At 41.4% G+C, this 25854-nt stretch overlaps 1 protein-coding gene across 9 annotated transcripts in view; it reads right to left on the bottom strand.

Moving 5' to 3' along the window:
- Nucleotides 1-245: 245 nt before the first annotated feature.
- Nucleotides 246-25854, bottom strand: part of Nin (ninein) — a 101796-nt gene continuing 76187 nt past the window's right edge. For 4 of the 9 annotated variants that reach the window (XM_075948719.1, XM_075948718.1, XM_075948720.1 and 1 more), the window contains 10 exons: nucleotides 22127-22240; nucleotides 19650-19772; nucleotides 18818-18931; nucleotides 17910-18077; nucleotides 16383-16547; nucleotides 15111-15260; nucleotides 12671-12772; nucleotides 8265-8462; nucleotides 4936-5049; nucleotides 246-3814 (listed from right to left, as the gene is read on the bottom strand). In XM_075948719.1, coding sequence (XP_075804834.1) covers nucleotides 3605-3814; nucleotides 4936-5049; nucleotides 8265-8462; nucleotides 12671-12772; nucleotides 15111-15260; nucleotides 16383-16547; nucleotides 17910-18077; nucleotides 18818-18931; nucleotides 19650-19772; nucleotides 22127-22240 — 1458 coding nt within the window. In that variant the 3' untranslated portion in view covers nucleotides 246-3604. Of the gene's footprint in view, nucleotides 3815-4935; nucleotides 5050-6022; nucleotides 6707-8264; nucleotides 8463-12670; nucleotides 12773-15110; nucleotides 15261-16382; nucleotides 16548-17909; nucleotides 18078-18817; nucleotides 18932-19649; nucleotides 19773-22126; nucleotides 22241-25854 lie in introns of those variants that run through there. The other 5 variants (XM_075948717.1, XM_075948725.1, XM_075948716.1 and 2 more) reach the window with 4 other exon arrangements.

Raw genomic sequence — 25854 nt, 5'->3', positions numbered from 1 at the left:
GGCAGTTGTGAGCTGTCTGATGCAGGGGACTGAATCCAGGCCCTCTGAAGAGTAGTAAACATTCTTAAGCACTGAATCATTTCTCCAAGTCACCCGGGGAATCTTCTGAAAAACGATGGTTCTGACTTACTGTGCAGAGTAGGGCAGTGATTTTGTGTTTGCAGAATGTGTTTCCTGCAGCATTTTGATGGTTTCACTTACTGTAACGGCTCAACCGAACTCCAAGACATGGAAATCCAGAGGCATATTTGCAAAATTATTTATTTACATTTTAAGCTCACATTAAAAATCTTCCTGGGATAGAATGACTAAGAAGAAATTTACAAACCTGATATAAACATATTCACATTAACCTTTATCTGAATACAGTTCTGGAGACGGACTCTAGATGAACTTGCTTTCTTTCATAAAATTCATATTCCTTTACACCATGCTGTGGTAATGTTCTCACAGGGAGAATAAACTTACCTTGTATCATTAAAAAAATTAAAAAGCAAGTAAGCAAACAAATGAACTAACAAAAAGGCAACTTTAACTTGCTATTAACTAGCTGTCCAATACCAGAAACCAAGCTTTCACAGTACAGAGATGTTCAAACAGGACCAGTCATGATCTACTGACTTCCTTCCCTATGTGAGTGCTTTGGTTATTAGGCCTAGACCTGGCTTCTGGCTCACTGGAGTGCTATTCAATAACAAGTAATCTATTTAGAGCAGCACTTGCTTTATACTGTACTTGAGAACAGTCAGAATACCTTTAAAAGATGCTGACCACAGCAGCGTGTTTTCTTGTCCTTTACCAGGAAAGTAAAAAGAGAAACCACACATTTTTCCATGTGTTTTTTTTTAAAAAAGTTTCCCCAAAATAATACCTGCCCTGAATATTGATATTGCTAAAACACTAAACCCGTAAGATATCTTCCTTAAAGTCTATGATTTCATGATCTATTTGAAAAAGCATGCTGACGGCCAAGTACACAAAGAGCACATGTAAGCTTCAAGGAGGGATTCTCATTAAACATGGCTTAGCTAGAATTAGAGTTTTAGAGAAACAAATGAAAACAGTGAGGTTCATTCTAAATCACAGCCCCTATTTCTTTCACTTCCTTCACAAATTGACTTTAAAAGTAAAGGCCTTTAGATAAAATAAATCCTTTCTCCTTTGGGCAGGCGGGGAAGGAAAGAGGAGGCCTTTAAAAGATAGCAGCAAGCATAACAATGGAGATCTGAGCAAGTCCAGCATTGTCCCACCACTAACAAAGAACTGTCCTCAGGTACAGTTTAAAAACCAGGGCTATGAAAAAGACAAGCATATGAATGACCATATAACACATAACTTGGGATTTTGGCGAGAGCAACTGCAAAGTCTGAGAGTCCAACTACATGGAATTCTAGTATTTTCCGTCTGCCGCCTTTAAACCTTGAAGCCATTCTAAGCAGCCAGCTAAACTCCCGCTCCAAACGGTTTCTCAAAAATAAACTACTGCACAAATGTATAAACTTAGGCCTCTGTAGGGTCTTTTTATATTTATCCCCCATTTCATAAGCAGGGTAAAGCAAGAAATCAACATTTTACTGGAGTAGCATTTTGATGTTGGGTAAAATAATTCTAAATGTCCTATTTACAGTCATTGTACATCACCTTATGTACACATAAATACAAATTTATAAGAAACACTAACCTACACTTTCATAATATAAAAATAAAAAAGCACAACAAACATGACCCCATGGCAAGCCAGCATTGGAGAAATATGCTTGCTGTTCGGTTCAGTGGCATTGACCTTGAGAACCTGAAGGTCACTTCACATGGTTCTAGTTTGCCTCTGATCCTAGCCTAGGCAAGTGAGGTTTTTTGTTTTTTTAACTAAATAAAGCTAAGGCCATACAAGTAGTTGAGAAGAAGGATGTAGAGGAGCCTTAATACCAGATGCCAAATATTTAGATGTATAACAGGGAAGGATTCTTTCCCTGTGGAAAATCGGAACTTCCTGATAGTAGCAATAGTGCAAAACCAGTGTGAACTATTTATTGGACCACAGACAGTGTGTGCCACGCCAGAGCCCTGGAGAGCGGCCCTGAGCTGCTAGACTAGGTGGTTGGGCCCCAAGGAATCCCAAAGAGTCGCAATGGAAACGACTTGAGATTGCCTCACATCACCTGACGTCTCAGCCTATTTGACTTATCCTGTGTTCCTGCCCATGTGTGATGGTTTACTTTTCTCTTGTACCTCTAATAACATGAAATTCTCATTTCTCTCCCCTTGGAAACAGGAAGGTGGTTGAAAGGAGCTTTGGTAGTGTCTTGCACCTAGTAAGTCCTCCACCAACCACTGTGTGTGTGTGTGTGTGTGTGTGTGCGCGCGCGTGTGTACTTCAAAAGGTTTATTGTTCTTTAAGCCTAGACCTTGAGAACAAATGCAAAGTCCCATTATTGCTCCTCCACCTCGGATGGCATGCCACTGTTCTCCACAGTATGAAATTCAGATGTTCAGAAGTGAGGTATCAAAGGGGCCAGAAGCAGGAGACTCCTGACCTGGATTAAACAAACAGTAAAAACTCTTCTATAACTTGGATAGGTTATTAACTCTGAAGTCAAGGCCTTTCCAGATAATTAAGTGCACTAAAATATAGAAATAAGAATTCTATGGCTGTTGATATACAGTACAAATAAGGTCACATGGTTTATACAACTCCAATTCTTAGAGAGGCTGAGCAGTAAGAAGTTCAGGAAGACAGCTTAGAAATTGTTCCCTGAGCTCTTGACGCAAACTCAAAGTTCCGTGAACTCCAAGGCTTGGGAGAGAGGAAACCACACCCATCACATTCCAGGTAATCTTCTTCCAAGAATGGCACTTTACTCCAAAGTGGGCTGTTCAGTGGTCTTCCCATAGTTCAAATGTTTTAAAAATGCAGTTTTATCCATTTTTAAGAACACAAGGTCCCAAAAGAAAAGCTTTAAGAGGAGGAGAAATGGCTAATAAATAAAGTAAGACTTTATCCTCAGTAAAGAGTACAGCTGAGCAAGTCGGTTCTGAATCTATTACATAGCAGGAGCGGCGAGAACAGGTGCCAGAAGCCAGAATCTTACAAAATTGGGGCTTTTCTGACCTCAGTGTCTAGCTACTGGCCAAGCCTTCTTTAAGCAGAACTGCAGTCACCAATTAATTCGAAGAAACAAAACTAGTATAAGCATAATTATTACAGTACTTAAATGTTTCCAAAAATAAAGATTATAATAATATAATAACCACTCTAGCTAGATCTCAAACTTAAAGGGAATCTGGATTGTATATACAGCTAATAGCAATTAAAACCCATTAAAAACTGGCATTGTAAGTACTTAAAATTATTTTCATTCTTGGTAGCTCTCCAGAGCATACTTTAAAAGTTTAATGCTCGTGGGTAATTTAAATAGTGAAATATGTCATTTATGGAATTCCTCTAAGCATTCATTTGGAGACTCAGATTCCATTGCTGGCAGAGCAGACTTCGGGTAGGCTTGACAAGAAGCCATTGAAAGTTTTCAGAGGGTTCAGAGAACGAACTGAAGTGTTCCAAGGATGTCAGGACAGTAGACAAACGCAGGCGCATCCTTTGGTACGGCTATGACCTCAAAGGAGGCGTAGAAGCCAGGGGCGCTGGCGCCAGGTTCCTGACGATGGTACTGAGGCTGGCGATCTTCTCCTCTAGGAGGTAATTCTTCTTCTCTGCCGTTTTCTGCCGCTGCTCGGTCATTTCCAGAGCTTTCAACAGATGGGCATTTTCAACATACAAGTCCTTCACCATGGCGTCGGCTTTCGTGTTCCTGCAGAGCTAGGACAGAACCAGAAGGATCTCATTCCATCTGTGCTAACTACGCTCAGGTCTCGGGGCTCACAGGAGGGAAGTCAGAGGACAACTTCTGGGAACTGGTGCTCTCATTCTGCCACATGCGTTCCAGGTATTGAGCTCGGCTGCCGGGCATGGTGGCTAACAGCTTTACCTTCCAAGCCATTTTATCAGCCCTAAGGTACCTTTTGAGGTTGCCACAAGCTTTTGGGAACAGGAAAGCCAGCGTTCCATTATTACCCCATTTTTAAAAGTGAATGGATCACTTTCTATTTATTTAGAGATGTGTATTTCATATCTTGGAAAAAACTGTAAGTATCTGGTTTGAGCCCTTTGTTAGGTGCAATTTGGATATGAGCCACCGTACATAAATATACGTTTAAAAAATTGTGGACAAACAGGCCTCAAAAGAGTTTTAGTAAAAAAAAAATGTAGAATGCAGATTTCATATTTTGAGGCTTAAAAGAAAGTGATCCCTAAGCTCTCTAGACATTTTCAGCAGAATCAACTTTCATTAACAACACAACTTAACAGCAATAGAAGGATACAAGCCTTTAATTCTAGTACTTGGGAGGCAGAGGCAGATGGATCTCTGTGCGTTCAAGGCCAACAAAAAAGGAGGATACAAAATCTGGAGTTAGGTCTGGAATGTTGGGACTGGAGAGACAACTCAGCTGGTAGAGTAAGCATGGGGACCTGACTTTGATCCCTAGCACCCACAAAAAAAGCTGGGCACAGTGAGTGTGCACACTGGTAACCCCTGTGCTGAGGACAACACAGGCCTAGCCTAATTAGAGAGACCCAGGTCTTCTCAGAAACAAGATGGAAAAGCTCCCGAAGAATTAACACTTGAGGTTGGTCTCTGGTGCACATGCACACACACGCTCACACACAGGTGTGCACATACACACACATGCATAAATACACACTCACACACACGCATGCATGCATACACACACTCAGACACACACACATATATGCACGCCCACACAGTCACAGATGCACACATACACACTTATGCACAGACACACACACACACACACACACACCCTACACATCCCAAAACACTGGACTGTAAGACAGGCAGAGGTGACAAGGGGGCTGACCTGTTCTTTGAGCTGATTCACTTTCTCCTGAAGAAGCCTTTTGACCAGCTTCAGCTTCTGCTCCACTTCTATCATTCGTTCCTCCATGAGATTGACAAGGTGCTCCTGGCTTCCCTAAGGAGAAGAGGGAGAAAGAGTGTATCATCATTTGAAAGTCACCCCTAACTTGAGGGAGTTCCTCTCCCCATAGGGATCTAGAGAAACCATGGCTGATGTTCGTAACCAGGACAGATTTCTAGTGAAATGGGGATTCTGGGCATTGCATGGGTTGACCATGCTAGAAAAGGAGTCCTATCACAGAGGAGTCAAAGAAAAAGCAAAGACTCTTACCTGTCGTACTACTGTTCCCTAAAACCCATAATTGATATCCATGTGTACTCTTAATACAGTGAGTATACAAGGCAAACCAAACCACAGTGGCCGACCTCCCACTGTGCCATGGGTCTCTGCAATACTGTGGGCCTCTGAGCATCGCAAACACTGGGTTTGTTTCTGGTTGCCCAATGTTTCCAGTCAGCCTGCAACACATGCCTCTCATTTTCCCTTTGGCATGACTGGTGACTGTCCAAGGTTAGCTTTTTCTTCAGAGTAATTAGATTCTTCCTGCCAGTTCCCCTCCTCATCCCAATGACTTGTCGCTGGGAAGCAAACATCTCACTAGAGGATGCATTTATCATCAATGCAAAGTCAAAATGAAAAATCTCACAGACATCCAACCCAGATAAAACCACAGGACAGGACTGGCCTTTCCTCTCCTTCTCATGCAACAAGGATGGGATAAGGAGAACCTGAGTTTAGGAAGCAAAGAGATCGCGCGAGAGAGGAGACTGCCCATACCCTCCCTTACAAAAATGTCCACACCAGAAATTTCATATTTCAGAAGGTACTTCAGATCCTTAAGATTATTATTACTAATTATTATTATTGTGATTCAGGTGTTAACAGTTGGGTGACAGCTAACAGTTTCTTAAAAGGCATAGTTTGAAAAGAATGTAGGATGCTTAAGCATGAGTTGAAACCCATTATTTGCTTGGATTTAAATAATAGCACTAAATCACATAGTCAATTTGAAGACAAATTCAAAGCTTAATAGTAAATTTCAATAAATAGGGCCTTGGGTGTCCGGCTTTTAAAAAAGTTATATTGGCCTTTTAATATTTATGCATAATGAATAATGCTTGTTTCAAAAAAGCAAAATAGAAAACCACAGTATCAGATAAGTCAAAGAACACTGAGTATTGCAAAGAGGAAGGCAGAAGAAAAACAAAGAAGACAGTCATATATTTAAATTTTACTTTATTGTTGCATCAAAAAAAATTTTTTCTGTCAAAAAGTATGATACATCTTATACAAAACAGTATAAATAACCCTGATTTTCTTCAAATTCCATATATAAAAGTAGTACCTTCTTTTAAAAAATTACAACATATGGAATGAGAAAATATATTGACTATATCCTTCCTAAGAATCTTAAATCAACCAGTTTGTAACCAGCTGAAGTTTGTGACTGACTCACAGAGTCTCCCAGATCTACATAAATAGGAGACAGTACTGTGAGCTTGTAACAGTGGGAATAACAGCAGAATAATTCAAAAGAGCCCTTGGTTCCAACATGCCCCAGCTCATGTCTGTGTGGGGTGTGTGTGCGCGTGTGTGTGCATTTGAGGCTCTGTCATGGTAACAAATGGCATCAATAGCAGCCCAGTTTTCAGAGGTGCCCAATCCTTCTGTAGGAATCTGCATGCACTGCTCGCTGCTCCGGTAGCAAGGCCTAGAGAAAGAAGGCAAGGGGTACACTTCACCCTGGGGCAAGAGTAGGGCTTATATTTAGGGGAGTCTAAGTTCACAAGCTTAAAATGCAAACACATCCTCAGAAGCACACACAGTCACAGTACGCGTGCAAGCAAATCAACACAAGGACAGATGAAAACCCTCACTCCCATCCACAGGCACTGCCCAGATCTGTGTAATGTGGAGGGTTCTTAAAATTAGAGTCAGCTCAGCAACTGGAAAAGGAGCAGCCTGGAGGCCATTCCACTTCGAGTAATAAATAGTCCACTCTTTCCTCTGGCTGAAGGATTACCATTTTTTTTCCTTAATAGCTTCTGTCTAATACTGGAGCTATTGGTACAAGACATTTTTTTTTTTAAATTCTCTAAGACTAATGGGCAGATTAAGAAAAGCAGACTTTAAAACCAGACTTTATGGGAAGGCAAGAGCACATCTTTGCCAAATAACTAGAAGGTCTTTTCAAAAGCAGAGGCCAGGGTTTCAGATTTCAGCTACACGATGAGAAACTGTGACCTCGCTTCCATACTCAACCACTGCAGTTTCTGCTCTGAAATTTCACTTTAATGCTGAGAAGCTGAAGCGTTCCGTGGAGAGATGGAACGTCTCTTTAACAGCACAGCACAGCCCAGCAGACTTAATTTATAAAGCTGACTCTAACATTGGAGGGGAAATGGTATATAGAAAGCTCCCAGCACATTAATAAAAAGACTTTTTGAAGGTTTTGTTAAGAAGAATGAGTTACAGAAGTGGACAGCACAGCACAGCACACAAGCACAGCACACACGGCTATCTACTAAGAAGAGGAGAAGCCGAGGGGCCCACGGGGAGTTCTAATGTGACTTGCTCCCCTGGGGGAACCAAGAAACTGGAAAATTCCTTATCAAACACTAACTGGAACATAGGTATTTCTAAACTAGAAATAATCGACTTAGATATATAAAGACGAGGTTTTTTCCTCACCCTTAATTACAACTTAATTAAATGGGTAAGAATAAAAAAAAGGAAATTTCTGAAAAATGAAGATTATGTATAAAAGCCCTAAAGAGAAAAAAACTATTTGGAGCTTAAGTAGTTTTTCACACTTGATTCTTTCCAATGTTGAGTGACATGAACTGGATAACTAAGAGCAGACACAACAACCACACATTCTATAAAAGTCCCTGCTTGTGAGTTTCACAGACCTTGGCGGGCCACACTGTACAGGAAGACTGAGGATGTGTGTCAGCAGAGATTCCTACCCGAGGACTGAGTTTGTGACATTTTAGGCATCAGGCAAGAACATTAGGACAACTGTGTACAAGTACCCTTGATCCTTTGTCAAGTACCAATGTGCAAAGGAGTCACAAGCAGAGAGCTTGAAAGGAAACCGTCAAACCAAAGCGAATGCCAGGCTGTGGTTCTGTGACTCTGCAGCTCAGAGAAGGCAGAAGAGCGATGGGAGATGTAGCTCCGCATCCCCACCTCCGCACTGGTTTTTCTAATGAAGGTAAAGCAAAGCGGCTGATTTGGTTTCTCCGTGGAGGAGAAGCGCTCTGTACCTGCGGTGTGTTGGTTTCCAAGGTCCTATTGTCAAGCTCCTCTTGCAGGTGCTGGCTTCTCCTTTCCGCCTGCAGCAGCTGCTGTTGAAGCTGCAGAAACTGCTCTCTGGGCACCATCGGACAGGCTTGCTGCTGAAGCAGCTGCAGATCCCAGTGAGAGGGTGGGCTAAGCGTCACAGTGGACTTCAGGGGCTGCATCTGAAGGGCAAGGACAAAGCTTGGTCAGTGCAGGGCCTTCTGCCAAGGAAGGTGCCAAGCAGGGAGCAGAGTCCAGAGCCCCTTCATGGCCTCCTAGTGCCTGATCACTTAGAAACAGGACAAAGCCCAGGGGAAGTGCGTGGGTAGAGCCCTTTCGCTGCCTTTTGGAGATAATACACTATGTGACCAGGCTTTTTAAACAATTTTTTAAACTTGAAAGAATAGACATCCATCACTCCCAAGTGACCATAAGGGCATGAGGTACGTGACATACATAGCACATTTAAATTACATCTAAGTTTTTGATTCTAGAACATTCTAGAACTGCCTTTTTCCTTCTGTTCAAAGTGAGACGGGAGCAGGGAAGATGGAGAGGATGGCGTGGTTTTAAGCTTTCCCTATTTCCCTTACCATGAAGTTTCTTAAAGGTGACTAGTCACTGGCTACCTATCTTCTGACCCCAAATCAACACTTTAAAAAGAATATCATACCTAAATTTCAGGCTCTTAGTTTTATCTACGTGTTGTTATGGTTATTCCCTTCAATAGCAACAGGACAGGCAAGCGTGGGACAGAAGGTCATAACCCAGAACACCCCAGAACCAGACTCAAAGTATTTGTTGGAAACAACAAGGAAACAGTGTATCAACATGCCAATCAAGTTTAAGAAGTCGGAAAGGATGCATTTTGGCCAATGGAACATGCTACTTTTATCCATCACACATTCGGCAGGCACAGGGCCCAACGGGAGGCATGCAACACGCATGAGCAGAAAGTAACTTGGGGAGGGAGTACCAGGCTTGTGGGCAGGGAAAGGACCTTCCACACTCAACCATAATTAAATGTTGTAAGGTTTCAGAGCCAATATCCATTTGCTTAACTCTAAATCTCTGAGTTGGGTCATTAGCCACTTTGAAATATTATAGTTAGTTGTAGACGATAGAACACGATTTACGAGTAAAGGCTATGAGGGACTATGATCCCACGAGTTTTTGTCAGCGGGACAGTTTTCTTCATAACGCTTTAAGTATTGAGGAAAATCCTTAAGTAAATAGAAAAAGAAAATCCTTAAGTAATATTCCAATTAAAGTAAAATGAAAAACGGATACTGGCTCTTGCCCAAGTACATATCAATGGTCATAATCAACAGAGATGAGCGTGGACACAATGTCGAGATGGTCCCATGCTATGACGGTTCACCGGAAGAGAATGCTCTACCTTCGCACACTAGCTCGGGCATAGAACTGCACCCTTCTCTGCTACTTCCAACCACTGAGTTCTAGGTAGAGGTTAGCCACAGATGAAACAAAAAGAGAAGAAAATTACTAGGGTTACAGGAGGAAGAAGAAAAGTGCAAGTCACCAAAAGAAAGAACGGGCAGATTTTGCACACACATAAGAGCGTACAAGCAACCAAAGTCACTTTTTGCTGTATGTCAGTTTTACAGTAAAGGACCTTACACCCTGAACTCTGCAGCTGCACTCTCACCTGCTGGCATCTAGTTGGTTGTGAACCTGCCAGCTTTCCCCATCCCCAGATCCAGGAAGCACAGGATCTCTGGTGAAGTCCCTTGTCCCATGGGCACGCAGAAGGAAAGCATCTTTTTTGTTCAAGTCTGCCAAGTGATATGGCAGACAAAGGCCAGCAAAGGCAGTCTCCGAAGCTTTCTTTGAATGCTCAAAATAAAGTGCTTACTGAATATTCAACTACAGTGTTGCTGAAGAAGTCCAGGAACGGGAGTCAGTTTCAGGTCAAAATCCTTCCATTTGCCAGTCTAGTAATTTGCAATCTTTAATTACACTGGACCCTTAAAACTAGTCTGCAGAGATGAGGGAAACTTCTCCCGATGAAGTAAGTGTATCAAATAAGAACCATTTAGAAAGCCTTTCTCAAAGTCCCTGGCCCCAAGGACTGTTACAGGAACACCTCCATGTCTGCTCATCACCCCTCAACCCTGCCCAGAGGGAGCATTGCCAGCGAGGAAGGGATACATAGATCCCTCGGGAGGAGACAAGAGGCAGCCTGAACGCCACTGTCCACCACCCCCATACAACCGTACTGCAACCCCACCCAACAGGCTGGTGGGAGGAACGGTTAGTGCTGAAGGATTAGAGTTGGGAGCTATGAAAGGCTTTAGAAACAGCAAATTTAATTAAAGCCATTGGATTGGAAACTTAAAAATGGTTGAAGCTGCAAAGTTGTTACATCCATGTCCCCAAAGTTTAAGAAGTAAAAATATACCTCAAGTGCAACTGTATAATTTAATGTAAGAATTGTGCAGCCTGGGAGCTACCTCCGAAGAGCTGTTAAAAATCCCACCTGGAACTAGCTGTGCTGGTGTGTGCCTCAAGTACCAGCATTGAGAAGCTCAGGCAGAGGGGCTGTAAGTTCAAGGCCAGCCTGAGCTGCGGGGCTAGATCCCATCTCAGAAAAGTAAAGCAGAAAAAAAAAATCCAGTCCGTCTAACTGTAGGGTTAGTAGCCGAGTCTTGCTTCCTAATGAGAGTTTCATTAGAAGAGTGTGTAAAATGTTCTTCTTGGTGTTTAAATTCAGGCTTTTTCCTTATTCTGTTCCGGTGCCAGGAACACTTATTTTCCTTACCAGCAAATATTTGCCACTATGGAAAAAGAATGGCAGGAAATGGCTGATGACAATTAATAATAGAAACTGGGGCCCGGCAGAAGGGGGCTTCCCAGGTTAGGGCAAAGAGGAGAAGAACCAGCTTACTGGTCGAGCATTTGCAAGAGCCCAGCAGTGAGGAAGTACACATGCTCTGTCACCCTTCAGTTTCTCACCAGACACACGGAGCTCGGCTTCAGATAGATTCATTAGAGTCCACAATTATTTCATCAGAAAAGCATATCTACATCAACGCACAGGCTGAACTCAGTCTTAATATACTTATTATATGCTGTCAGAAAACAGTTTAGATGTCACTATTTACGGTTTCACCAATGCCCCCAACTAGTGGATAAACTAGAGAACAAAAAATTGTAAGACACCTCAGTGGCCATTTAAATGTCAATGTGACATGTTTTCCCACCTTTCACATTGTTTTAAAGCTAAGCATTAAAGCCACCTTGCCATATATCTGGCTTTATAAAGAAAATACTTTGCCAGGTCTGGTGGTGCACTGAGTGCTTGAGACAAGGCAGAGGCAGGCAGATGTCAGAGTTTGAGGGTAATCTGGTCTACAGAGTGATTTTCAAGACAGCCAGGGCTGCACAGAGAAATCCTGTCTTGAAAAAAACAAAATAATAAATAAATAAATAAAACGCTGCAATATCTTCCTTCCTTCCTTCCTTCCTTCCTTCCTTCCTTCCTTCCTTCCTTCCTTCCTTCCTTCCTTCCACCAATTCTGCCTTGAAAAACCAAAATGTGTGCACACGGTATTTTAAGAACACAGCAAGATAAATTCTATGAACACTTCCTTATACAGATTTTATAGTTCATTTCATATGAGATTCATTTTTCATCTACAGCAAAGCAGCTCAATGAAGTCCTTTAAAATAGCACATGAAAGCGAGCTGTGGTTCCTGGGCCCAGCAGACACACAGGGGTGACTTTTCTAAATCAGCTTCACGTTTGTCAGGTGGGTCTTTCACAAGGCAGAACTGGGTTACGAGTGTAGCCAGAAGCCATGGACCCTGGGAATCCGACCCAGCGATGCAAGGCAAACACTCTATCACTGGGTTCTCTCTGCCGAGACGACGGTTACCGAAAAGAAACCTAAATACCGAGGTCCTCGGATCTCCACATACATCTGAACAGGTGGAGAGAGGGAGATTATGTCATAAAACACTGCAAGACAGACTATGTCAGGGAACTGTTGCATAGACACCAATGACAAGAGAGCTGGGGCCCCTCAGACAGTGTCAGGCAGGGTCCCTGTGGTCCACATTTATTGATGTATACTGGGGCTATTGATGTATGTTTGTATATTGTATATTGATGTGTGTGCATCTGTATATTGTATATTGATGTATGAATATTGCTGTATATTTGAGGCTGAAGTCATCCTTTATTCTGCAAAGCAGTACAGATACCTGTGACTGTATTGAAGCAAACATGTCTGTTCATTTTGGGAAGAGAGACCCAAGAGTTAAGTCTGGCAATTAGACTTTCATGACAGGAATTCAATGCCACGTCGAGTCCCTCCTAACAAATGGCCCTCAGGCTTCTCTGGTTGTGGTCATTTACTCAACTCACCTCCATTAGCTTCTCGTCCAGTCTCACCTGTTTCTTCTTCAGACCCTCGTTTTCCAAGTGGATTGTTTCTAATTCTCGCTCAAGAGAACTCATCTGACCAACCTATTACAAAAACAAAAACAAACAAACAAACAAAAAAAACCAAAACGCTTTAAAAAGACAAAAACATATGAGTTGCTGTCTTTTCTTTTTTAAAGATTTATTTATTGGTCGGGCGATGGTGGCACACGCCTTTAATCCCAGCACTTGGGAGGCAGAGGCAGGCGGATCTCTGTGAGCTCGAGACCAGCCTGGTCTACAGAGCTAGTTCCAGGACAGGCTCCAAAGCCACAGAGAAACCCTGTCTCGAAAAACAAAACAAAACAAAACAAAACAAAAAAGAATGATTAATGATCAATATCTAATAAAAAAAAAGATTTATTTATTTATTATGTATACAACATTCTGCCTCCATGTATGCCTGCACGCCAGAAGAGGGTGACAGATCTCATTGCAGATGGTTGTGAGCCACCGTGTGGTTGCTGGGAATTGAACTCAGAACCTCTGGAAGAGCAGCCAGTGCTCTTATCCTCTGAGCCATCTCTCCAGCACCCGAGTTGCTGTCTTTTATTTTGATAAATTTGTGTTAAGAAATCTCTAATTTTGGAAGAAAGCCAAGATAATTCAGCAAGGAAAACCAGCAAACAACAACTGGTGCACAGCTGGCCTTTAAGCAATCTGGATTTAACAGTCAGGTCTCACAAAGACCAGATTTTTCTGAGGCAGCTGGCTTTAAACTTCTCTACCACCCACTGCAAGAAACACACATTACCCCAAAACACAGTAGACATGCCCACAAGTGCATGTGTGCAATCAGTTCTAAGTGCATTCTTAGTTGGAAAAACACCTAAGAATATACAGCTCTTCCCCTCCCCCTGAGTCAGTGTGACCCCAGCTTTCCACTCCCACAATCTTATATTGTCTATCACTACTAATATTTAATCTTTAAGGCTTTATAAACAATCTTTTTCAGAAATATCATCTTTGCTCTTACCCATTTAATTTCTTAATTAAGAGTGGAAAATAAAAATAAAAACCTATTCCTTGTGACTTTCTAAGTAAATTCTTTCTAGTTTAGATGCATATTTGTTTTCAAACATTTATCAAACATTAACTGGGAGATAAGGAATTTTCCAGCTTCTTAATTCCCTCAGAGAAGCTTTATAAAATCACATTAGCACTCCCATGCCTCACTGTTGTAGAATTTTGTTTAACACTGTGTGAAGATGTGTCACTGTGATTGGTTTAATAAAGAACCGAATGGCCAATAGCCAGGCAGGAGAGAATAGGCGGGACTTCCAGGCAGAGAGAGGAACTTGGGATGAATCTAGGTGCACAATTTCATCAAAATCTTGGCACCCAGATTGACCTCTTCAGGAGGCAAATATTCAACTTCTAGGGACTGGAACTTTACTTTTAGGTAAAATAAAGTGCAAGATGGGTTGAATGAACAGGACCAGAAGGAAAGACAGGAAAACTAAATCTATATGTGGCCAACAAAGCAAAACATTTATGGGGATGTGATTTGTTGCAGAAATGGAAAACACAGATTAACATTCCTTGAACCTCAGAAACAAACCATAAAATAAAGAAACCTTCTGAGAAAAATATTGCAAGGTATTAGCAAGAATGGTTATAGACCATTCAGGTTGTACATAAGCAGGCAAAACAGCTGTTGGTCTTTCAAAGGTATCAACAGCCCTACCTTTAAAATGATTAACCGACAAACCTGTGTGGGTGAAACAATGGCCTTTGACATCAGAAAAATTACGGGCACTACAACAGCTGAACACTTGAACATTTAGGAGCAGCTAAATGCTCAACATATTGAAGAATCAACCAGTCCTTGGAATTCTCTAAATTTGTAATCTGGAAAATGGAGAATGCTAACAGATTTGAGAGCCATAAATAAGGTGATTCAACCAATGGGCTCTTTACAGCCTGGAATTGCCTTGCCTTCTTTATTACTTAAAGTATGATCTATTATAGTGATTGATTTAAAAGACTTTTTTTTAAACTATACCTTTACAAAAACAGAATAGGGAAAAATCTGCCTTCACAGTGCCTACCTATAATAATTCCCAGCCTGTTAAATATATCAGTGAAAAATTCTTTCATAAGGGATGCTACACAACCCCATGTTGGGTGCCAAATGTAGTCAGACTTTTGTTTTGGCTGCGAGCTCACACATAATAACATGGAGACTTATTATTAATTATGAAAGCTTGGTCTTAGATTAGGTTTTTACTCAATTAAAAAAAAAGATGATATTGTTTTGACAAGATTACGGCAGTATCAAGGGATGTAAAGAAGGTTCAAAGCCTGACACTCATGGCAAGAAGCAGACATTGGGGCCACACTTGTCAGAACATAGGTACATGGTTACACTTGAAAAACCCACCTTTTTACTAGTAGGAGATTGTTCTTTCTGAGACTGTTCACACTCTCTCTTTAACGTCAATTTTTCTTGTTCTATGGGTTTCACAGTACATGACTGGTGGAGTTGTTTCTGAGGTTTGCTGGGAAGGAGGTTGGATTCCAGTTGGCGAACCTAGTAAGAACAAACGTAAAAGGAAGAAATGGTTATATAACCACACAGTCAGGAAAACAAACAGGAGATGAGGAATGCTTTTATTTACTACTTGGGGTCCATGGTATTAAAAACACTTTTTCAGCTGAGCAAGGTGATAGAGGGCTGTGGTTCCAGTTACCAAAGAGACTGAGTAGGGGATCAAATGTTCAAATCAGCCTGGGTAACATAGCAAGACAGGACTCTTTCATTCTTAAAGCCTACTTTTCCTTCCTTTTTAATTATTTCTACATATCCTTTCTAGATAAATCTGGTTGAGCTTACAAACTCAACATGGTAAGGGCAAGACAGCTGAGAGGAGACTTCTGGGTCAGCCAAGTCTCTGGGAGCCAAGAGTGAGCATGCTAGAATGGTTGAGCAATGGGGGCAGCAGTCCTGGGTTCCTTAGCTCTGTCATGGGCAGAACTTTAGGGGAGTGCTGTTGACTGTTTGAGACTGCTCCTGCTGGACCCATGTACCTGCATCTGTTAAGTTCCAGGAGCATGGGGACTGTGGCTGCCCTATTCCTGCTGTAGCTTCAGTAACAACAGAATTTCTGCACATAATAGGTAATCGAAAGGAAAATTCACCATTCTTGAGGGAATTTCACAGCAGAGGCGCTGATGAAGGTTAAGTGGTTAACACAAGCACAGTAAACAAGTGTCAGCTGGGTGGTTACCAAAAACTTTAAAACACTGTTCTGACCTTGAAATGCTCAGTCTCTAAGAAGGGGCGCCATGTTTTCTCTTATAAAGGGTTAGCTAGATCCATAAGATCTGAGTCTGATTTTGCCATTTTGTTATTATTGGTCCGGGCAGCTAACCAGTTTGAACAGGGTATATACAGATGTCATAATTTCCATGAGTCTGTACTTTCAATATGAGGTTTAAAGTCACAGTTTTATTTTAGTATAGAACTGCCTATTATAAATTGAAAATAGTTTAAATATATAAAGATAAACTCAAATGAAAACTTATTCATCCTTAAAAGACCTCTGGCTCCACAGGATACTGAATCTGTACCTAAGAACTGTTTGGGCCCCATCAAGCAGTTCGTTTTCATATCTAGCCAGTCACTTCCAACAATGTGCGGCTTTTGAGTTACCTTCTCCCGGGAGTGTGTGAGGTCTGCTTTGGTGTTCTGCACCGCTGTCTGGAGTCTCTTGCTCTCTTGACAAAGCAGCTGCGGTTCCTCATTCATCAGATGATCCAGCTTGTCCCAGGACAGCCTTTGCTGCTGGCCATGGGTGGCTGTTTCTGAGACCCAGTCCTTAAGAGAGAATTGTAGCGTTAAAAACTTACAAGCAAATGGACAGTCACTTCTGTCTTGAGACGGCGTTCCTGTTTACCTAATGACAAACCTTAGTGAATACTTTTTCAGCTTATGTGTATATAGATACAGATATGAAGAAAATGATACTCTTGGATTTTGATTTTTTTTTTTTTAAATAAAGGTTCAATGTGGTCACTGGCAAAACAGTTCAGTCAACCTAAATAGAAAAAGTGAGGGAAGGATTCTGAGCCGGTCTACAAAGGACTCAAGGGTCTAGAAGTCAGTGGTTCTGAAGTCGCCTCCTTCTTGGGAAGCCCTCTTTGCACCCAGACCACGACTGTTAGATAACAGAGGACAGGGCCCTCAGAGGCACTGCACCCTGCGAGCTTCCACAGGCTCCAAGAGTACATATTGTCCTAGCGATTGAGGCCTGAATTCAGAAATACGCTTTAAGTCATCAAGGTGACTTTTTTAATCCTAAAAGTAGGTTCAGAAAAGTTAAAAAGGTCACACAGCTGGAAATACTTTCCACATTTTAAGTCAAATATGAAAGAGAAAACCAAGTTTAAAGGTCAGTTCCTAGGAATTTTAAAAATTGAAAACTACTTAATCTTTTTTTTAAAGTAAGATCATTCAAGAGAAAAAAAAATAACTGAACTGGGGCCTATTTTTATTATAGAACAAAATCTTAACATCTACGAGCCTTTGGAATGTTCTAATGATGTGTGTGCACCTTAGGAACTCTGTGATATTTCAAATGAGGTGTGTTTCGAACAACACCAGGAAGGCTATTTTTAAACAGCTTTTCCTAGACTTTCTGTTACCACAGAGGCAAACCATTTGGCAGTGGGGACTCGCCTTCTAAGTCAGCACCATTGTCTTAGGCTAGAGGTTTCCTTTTCTGTAGTTTTAATGCCCCCACCCCCCCGGAGATGGGTGTTCCTCGCTTAATTTCTCTTAATGTTTTTCTTGGCTGGTTTTGCAGGTTCCCATGCAAGCTCTTGAAAATGCTTTGGCTTTACTATTATAAAACTCAACTTAGCTATGGTCTTTTAGCTTCTTTGGTCTAAAAAAAAATACCCTCTTTTATACCACTATAATTCCATTTATATGAGGTTCAGAAGCAAACACCCCTGACCTACGGTGGCAGAGAATACAAAACTGGGTCCCTGGGGTTATCAACTGGAGGGGACAAAAGGGTACAGACACAAATATTTTACTATTTATTCCTGGTAGCGGCTACACAAACACAAAAAAACAAACCTATGTGTTAAAAAACATTATCATACATATATAGAAAAGCAATCAAATTATATACTAAAATAATTTATAGCATAATTAAAAAAAAAAAGAAATGACCTTGTCACAAGTGTTCTGAAGTTGTGCCCGTAAAGACATCACTTCTTGCTTCAAAGCCTCCTTCTCCTGCTGAGTCACCTGGAGGTCTGATTTAATCTGGGACATCTGAAGGTTGACATTCTGCAGGATATCTTCTAAATTCTGAACCTGCATGGTAAGAACAATTGTCTATGGTGACATAGACATTCAAGGTCTCACCTTTCGAATGTCCAGGAAGAATAAACAAGAGAATAGGCCAAGGCCCCTTGCTACATCCAAGTTCTCAGTCCAGTGATTCAGTGGAAACTCAAGATGTTGCATCTATGTACAGGATGTTTAGTTACACTTATGAAAAAGATAAAGCAGATACTGCTGATTTGTTGTCTAATCAACTTCCAGGGTCTGGGGCCAGAACTGAGGATGCCAGCTGCCATTGCCAAGCAAGCTTGCGGTGAGTCTTGAGAAATTACATTTGAGTCTGAGGTGATGGATTGTAGAGGACCTTTTGGTTGGAAATAATCATTTCTACTTGGAGAATTCTGCTTTACTCTAGTATCTCAAATGTATTTCATTTCAATTCAGTATAAATTTGTAAAAGGCAGGAAGCAGTCTGGGACTTTCAGTGTAAGGGGACATGGACTTGCTTTAGAAGTCCTGTCCTAAGTTACCAACCAGTAGTTGGTCTCTCCTAGTCCTCCCCTTAAACCTTCCTAGCAAGCAAGTTTTCAGTCCATGGGCTTTGAGGGACACACTGTTTAAATTATTTTATCACAATGTAAAGCAGTCGCAGGTGACGTCCCAAGGGATCATTCTCAGGCCCCTTGGGCCAGTGTCATCTGGAACATTCTGGGCCTTTCTGTGGAAGGTGACTGTACTAGAACTACCAGACAATACTGATCATGGAGATGCAGCGAGAACTGTCCACACACCTTTTCCTGGGAGGTCACCAGCTGTGACTTCAAGGTCTCACTCTGCTGCTCCCAGGACTTCTGTTCCTGCTTCATTGTAGCGATTCTGTGCTCTAAAAGGCTTGACTTTGCCAACTGTTTCAGGAAGGGAAGAAAGGGGCGGGAGAACATTTTTGTAAGCAAATCCAGACCCAGGTCCCAGTTCCCACGGCAACCATCAAGAGCCAGCCTCTCTGCCTCGAGGAACAGGGTAGGCAGGGGTGGGGTAGGGAATGGGGTGGGGGATGGGAGGGTCCACCACAACCATCAAGGACCAGCCTATCTGCCTCGAGGAGCAGACCCAGGAGGGTGTGAGGGGTGGGGTTTTCCTGGTTCTGTCCAACTTAATGTCAGGCTTCTCTTGCTTGTTGGGGTTTCCGTTTTCTACCCCCCCCCCCCAGCGTCTCTATTTTGGGGCAGGAAGTGGGCTGAAGGCAATTGGAAATCTCAAGGGTGTATTGTAACAGGAAAATAAAGAAGGCCCGTGAGGCAGGCAGAGCAAGGAAAGCTACATCTTTGTAACGCTGGTGAAATATAGAAAAAAAATAGTGTTTGTCTATGAATTAAATCTCAGAGGAGCAAAGCCGTATTTCTATTATGTAGCACAATGCTTTATATATTATATGCCAAATAGCATCACGATATATTAAGTGAGACAACACCATGATCTCGACTCCACTAGGCCTAGGGTCACAGAACTCCATCTGTAACTGTGGACTAACACAGGAAGCCCAGCGGCCACAGCCCATAGGGAAGAGTTCACCTCGGTGCGCGTGCACTCCACAATGCCGAGAACACCTATTGTTCTTACTACCTTATCAGTGCAGCTGTTTAATTCCTCGCTTAGAACTTCTTTCTCCTTCAGCAGCTTTTCGTTGTAGCTTAGAATGCTAGCCATTTTTTGCTGGAAGTCGGAGAGGTCAGGACATCTGTGCTGCTGAAAGACAGGAAACAAATGAGCCCTGCCATCACCTCCCAGCTATGTTTAAACGATAAACTTGAAGAGGGCGATTTGTAGACAGGGTGCTTGCGCGGCCCTGAAACCTTCCTATCTGGACGTGTTTCAAGGGACGTATAAACTCTAGCAGCCTATAATTAACTTGAACTAACTGTTCCCAACTAGCTTCTCACCAGTCCCTAGCTGACTACTGAAGTGTCTGCTTAGGGAGATGCAGTGGATACTGAGAAATAACGGTGCTAAGTTTCAATTTTACTGTCACAGATAAGGAACACCCTGCTCTCCTGCCATCCACTTAACTTCCGTTCATGGGACACGGCGCACTTCTTTTTATCATGCTTTTTAAAAGGTACTCAAAGTATGTTTTCCAAACCATTTTAGTCAGGACCATGGAATTAGCTGAGCATGGTGATCCCAGCACTGGAAGGAGAGATGGATTCAGAGTAGTGATTCTCACCTCGTACGTTGAAACCCCTTTGGTAAACCTCTATCTCCAAAAATAGCATTATTCATAACAGTAGCAAAATTACAGATATGAGGTAGCAATGAAATAACTTTATGTGCAGGGGTCACCACAGCATGAGGAACTGTATTGCAGGTTGAGAACCCCTGCTCTAGAGGGTCAAGGGTTACACATACAGTTGTTTTTAGTCCAACAAGGGCTTTATGAGACCCTGCCTCCAAAAGAAAAGAAAGAAGAGAAAAACCAAAGTACATGGCATGGTTGTAGATGCCTATAATCCTCAGCACGTGGGAGGCTGAGGCTGGAAGACTGGAAGTTCTACACGTCAAGATCTTGTTTCAAAAACAAAAACAAACTAGGGGGTTGGTATTTATCACACAAGAGTATCAGCATGTGGATGAGCTAACGATGTATTCTTGCCCTGGGAGAAGCCTAATGACTTCCCAGTAGCTTGCCATTAGAATGGACATGCTGGCTTCCTTCTCTCCACTCCACGGAGCTGATGCAATCCAGGCTGTTTTACCCAAGTTGGTACTAGTGACCCTCTGGGCTGAATACTGTGCTGCAGGGGTCTTTCTGTCCATTGTAGGATGCTTCACAGCATCTCCGGCTTTATTCACACGGTATGCACATGCACTGGTCGGCATATATCCCACACAGCATGGTCATTATCACTGAAAGGGTAAGCTGGCAATGCTTTCAAAGGTACAAGGGAGAAGGGGTACTAGAGTTAATTCTAGCAAACCTGGTAGCAATGGCTCTGGGATACTCTCACCTCACAGAAAGACTGTGAACCTTAGCTTCCAGCATGTTTATAGGGAGGAAATGGAGTTTCTACTTGTGGCAGGAAAGACAGATTCTACCCTATTGTACCTGGCATAGAAAGATTTTTCTAAGACACTTGTTTGGTGCCGGTTCTGTGAGGAGTGTTACCAAAGACACCAGTGCTCTGCGGGTCTTACTCTGTTACTAGGTAAGGGAGTCAATTAGCAATCGGCTCAAACAACACACACGGTACAGGTGGAGTGTGAACCTGGTTAAGACTGCCATGGCATTTAGGGGAAAACACTTCATGCTTACAGAGTGAACAGATGTAGGAAGGTGCATTTTATAATCTGATGGCACCTGAGGGTGGGGCAAATAAATAGAACTAAATTCTATTATAAAATAAGATTCTTAGATATAATAAACATTCTTAGATATAATAAAAATAAAGAAAATTGGACAATATTTCATTTTTTTTGAGACACATCCTTTTCTATATTTAAAATTAAGTCTTTGTTTGAAACTCTGAAATAACCTTCTAAAACCACAATCATTTTTTGAGACAGGGCCTCGCCATGTAGCCTGTACTGATCTTGAATTCACAATCCTCCTGCCTCAGTTTCCTGAGTACTGGAGTTACAAGCAGGCAACATCAAACCGAACTCTGCAAGTCAAACTTTAAGTGGGAGAGCGTGTACTCTGAGGACACTGGAGATCTTATCCTCCTAGCCAGGCAACTCATGCCTGCCACACGGAAAGGACACAGGTAGGACCAGCTTCCTTTGGGTATTCAGAAATCAAAGAAGAGTTTTGGAAGTCAGCAGCCAGAAAGTCCCCATCTTATAAGACGAACTAACGTTACTTTTTCATCTGTCTGGGAGAAAATAAGAGCAACAAAATTTTGAAACTGAAATAGTTGGGATTCATAGTAACAGAATTTTGGAGTCTACCATGTAAATACGCTGTTTCACTAGAGAATTAGCAACTGGAGTCCTTATAGACACGCTTGCACTCTGGTCCTCAGCTTGAAGCAGTAAGCTGGTTGAGCAACCACAGTGCAAAGGGACATGTCGTTCCTCACTCTACTCAGGAAGCACATGCTTACCTGCTTCAGTTGCTCCAGTTCGTCTTTGAGAAGGAGGTTTTCCTGTTCCACAATGTGAGTCTGCAGCTTAACTTCAGAAAGCTCTGCCTCCAGAGAAGCCACTAAAGTGGAAGTCTAAGAAAAATATCAGGCATATAACAGACATAGTCATTGGCTGGCGAAACTTCACCTCAGGCATATAACAGACATAGTCATTGGCTGGGGAAACTTCACCTCAGGCATATAACAGACATAGTCATTGGCTGGAGAAACTTCACCAGAAGGCAATCCAAGGAAACAGTAACATTAGCTCAATGGTATTTATTTTTTTATTCAATGAATTAAACAAATTATCTTCCAAGGCTATCCATGTATATAGCATGGGAATAATGACTGATCCATGTCTTTGCATGTTCCTCTACTGTAAAGCCACCTTATTCTGGGAGAGGTACTGTGTGGTTGAAATCTTTCCTTGGATTTTTGGTTATTCATTTCAGTGTCTACCAGTACATTCAGGCTGCAATAATTATCACTTGGGGTTTTCCTAAGGATGACTTTCTGTTTTCTTCCTTTATTTCTGCATGTTTTTTTAAGAATACTATAAGAAAGAGCAGTTGCTTCTCCCCTGTTTGTTTATTCAATCAATGCTAATATGTACTCATGTCTTATTTTGGAGCTGGCCCAAGAATGCTAACTGAATGTTTGGCAGTTTATCCATACTATATCTTAAGACACAGAACTCATTTTTGCCAGTATGATGTTAAATCTGCTGTTGAAATAAAGGACCTGAGAACTGAGACCTCAGAAAATTTCCCCTCTGGGAGAAAGAGACTTGTTAAAGCAATGGAATACTATTATGGAGGCAAAGAGTACCTGAAGCCCTTCTTTGGAAATGAGGAGGAATAACCTATAAGTTTTGTATCTGCTCAGAGACTGGGACAGTTCAGACTTATCTTTGAAAATTAGAAGCAGCAATACAATTGGGCTATAGGAGAGGAAAAAGATTCATAGCTCACCCCTCACAGAACCCTCTTCTTGTCATTTGATTAGAATGGATTTAAGAGAATTGTGATTTGACAAATTGTGTGTCTATTGTGAATTTATATGCTAGAATTATGGTATCGACCTGTTAATGTTTATAACTGCTTTAGTTCATTATAAAGATGTCACTGATTAGAGAAAGGTTAGAGCTGGTCTGAGAGAATTTTGACACTGCAAATGAGTCCTTAGATTTGATGTGTTTAATAAGACAAATTTGGATTTTGATTACAACTGAAAACTGTTAAAGACATCCTAGACCAATTTGAAGAAGCAATCCCACCTCTGGTCATCTTCCATTCCTTTATCAGGAGATACTGCGACCATAGGAACATGTATATCACAAGGCATTATTTGCTTGCATTGCATATGATTATCTAGGTGTTGGTGAACTCTCTTGACAGAAAGTTAGCTCAGAGGTATACAGCACCTAGAGATGTATTCTCCCTTAACCCTTTATTTACAGAGGCTAGTAGTCAAAGAGAGGTAAGATTCCATCCCCCCCCCCAAAAAAATTCTAAGACGACGTACATAATGGAATGTATGTACCAATGATGGGTAAATCTGGGAAATGGAAAAAGGGCGCCCAAGCCAGGCACAGTTCTCTGTCCTGTAGCAGAAACTCAGACTTTATTAAATAAAATAAAAAGAGAGGAATATATGGGGGCCCACAGATGTGAGTCCTGTTCCACCTTGACTAAAGAACAGAGACTTTGAACTTATTTTTACTCTTTCAAAGTTGTTGATGACAGGTGCAGTTACAAACAAGATAACCTAGGGTGTGGTTACTTGGTGTTTTGGACACTAAGATAGTCCATAGAGGTGAATCTGCTCCACCATGACCAAAGGTCAGAGAATTCAAGTCTATTCCTGCACCTTCTCTTTAAAACAGGAGGTTTGACCCAAGGAATGGTTGCCTACAGGATAGTGGTGTAGGGTGTATTTGCTGCATATCTTGCGCAAAACATCAGGATGCTTAACTCAGGAAATAGTGGCTTGCTGTCTCAGGTATTGAAGTAAGTAACGTTCTGGTTGCCCCTTGTGTCATGTTAAAGCAATCTTTTGCCTTCTTCCCCTCTTTTTGTATTGGGGAATATATATATATATATATATGTAAGGAAAACAGTTGTCCTCCCAGCACTATCCTCTGTCTCTGTATTTCTTTTGTATCTCTGTTTATTCTGCCTAACATTTCTAATCCATAAGCTGCTACACTGGAAAGTACGAACCATCAAGGATGGACCCGACATACTCAGATACCTATTATACTTATTTTATAATTATTTCATTCTATACTGTATCTAATTGGTCAAACTGTTTGAGTCTGGGCTATTAGGAGTTCCTTTAGGTGCGGGCCTGAGTCTTTTAAATTTGTCCTATTTTTAATTTAAAATTTTTTTTTAAAAAAAGGTCTATTATTTTTACTTTATCTTAGGTGCATTGGCATTTTGCCTGCAAGTATATCTGTGTAAGGGTATCAGACCCCTTGGCAATTGTGGGTGCTGGGAATTGAACTCAGGTTCTCTGGAAGAACAGACAGTGCTCTTAAGCACCAAATGATCTCTCCAGCCATCAATTTTTTATTTTTAATTTATTTTTAGCACTTTTTTTTTCCTGTTTGGGACCATAGGACATTTCAGTTCAACTTGTATCTTTCCTGTTCTAACCTCAGAATCAGTAATTTTTTTCCAAGATGCTTTTATAGGAAAATAGTATTTAGAAATCAAGATTTGGTTATCCCATACAAAAACGCATCTATGTTTCTTTCTCTGTCTCTCTGTATATACTGTGTATACATACTAATGTCTCAGATCTTGAATGAACATCAGATGGTTCACATTTTGACACTGCAACTTTCTTCTCCAACAGGGAGAAACATAGTTCTCATCTTTGGTCTATGCTATAGTCACTATTCATTCACTTCTAGCATATACAAAATAACCTCATATGCTCACAAGAATCACAACTTCTGACTCAATTATTAAAGCATTTATAGACTGTTAATTCTTTTTTTCCTCCCAACTGTGGTTATAGTATACATGGTATCAGTTCTATTAGTTAGTGTCTGTGTTCGATTTTTGTATCCCCAGACCCATCATAACTGACTTTATTTATTTGAATATGTAAAGATTGTATGAAACAGGGCTGAGATGTAGCTCAATAGCAGAGCATTTGCCTAGCAGCTGCAAAGCTCTAGGTTAAATTCCAAGAACTGGGAGAAAACAAAGCAAAACAAAAGAATACATGAACCATATGAGCCAGAGCTTTGTACAGAGACAATTCAACAGAGCATCATTCTCTTCCCATTTCATTGACCATGCCTTTCCCACCCAACTCTGCAACCATCTCTTTAGTGCCTGGTTTATCATTCTTATATTTGCTCTGCATAAATAGTCAGACATATGTTTCTTTTCTAATGTCTCCTTTTTTTTTTCCCATACAAGCACGGAAGCACACTCTTGGTACTCTTTATGGCCCCATCACTCAATTAACATCATGTCCTGGTACTCATTTGATTGTTCTCATTCATTTTATGTTCCTCCATCTATTCATTTGCTTGTTTGTTTGTTGATTTTTTAAATGTTTATTTACTTATTATGTATACAATATTCGGTCTGTGTGTATGTCTGCAGGCCAGAAGAGAGCACCAGACTTCATTACAGATGGTTGTGAGCCACCATGTGGTTGCTGGGAATTGAACTCAGGACCTT

Source organism: Microtus pennsylvanicus, chromosome 14, assembly GCF_037038515.1.
Source record: "Microtus pennsylvanicus isolate mMicPen1 chromosome 14, mMicPen1.hap1, whole genome shotgun sequence".
In the NCBI taxonomy this organism is placed as follows: Eukaryota; Metazoa; Chordata; class Mammalia; order Rodentia; family Cricetidae; genus Microtus; species Microtus pennsylvanicus.
The sequence above is the reverse complement of the archived record's forward strand: the minus strand, read 5'-3'. Positions and strand labels throughout refer to the sequence as shown.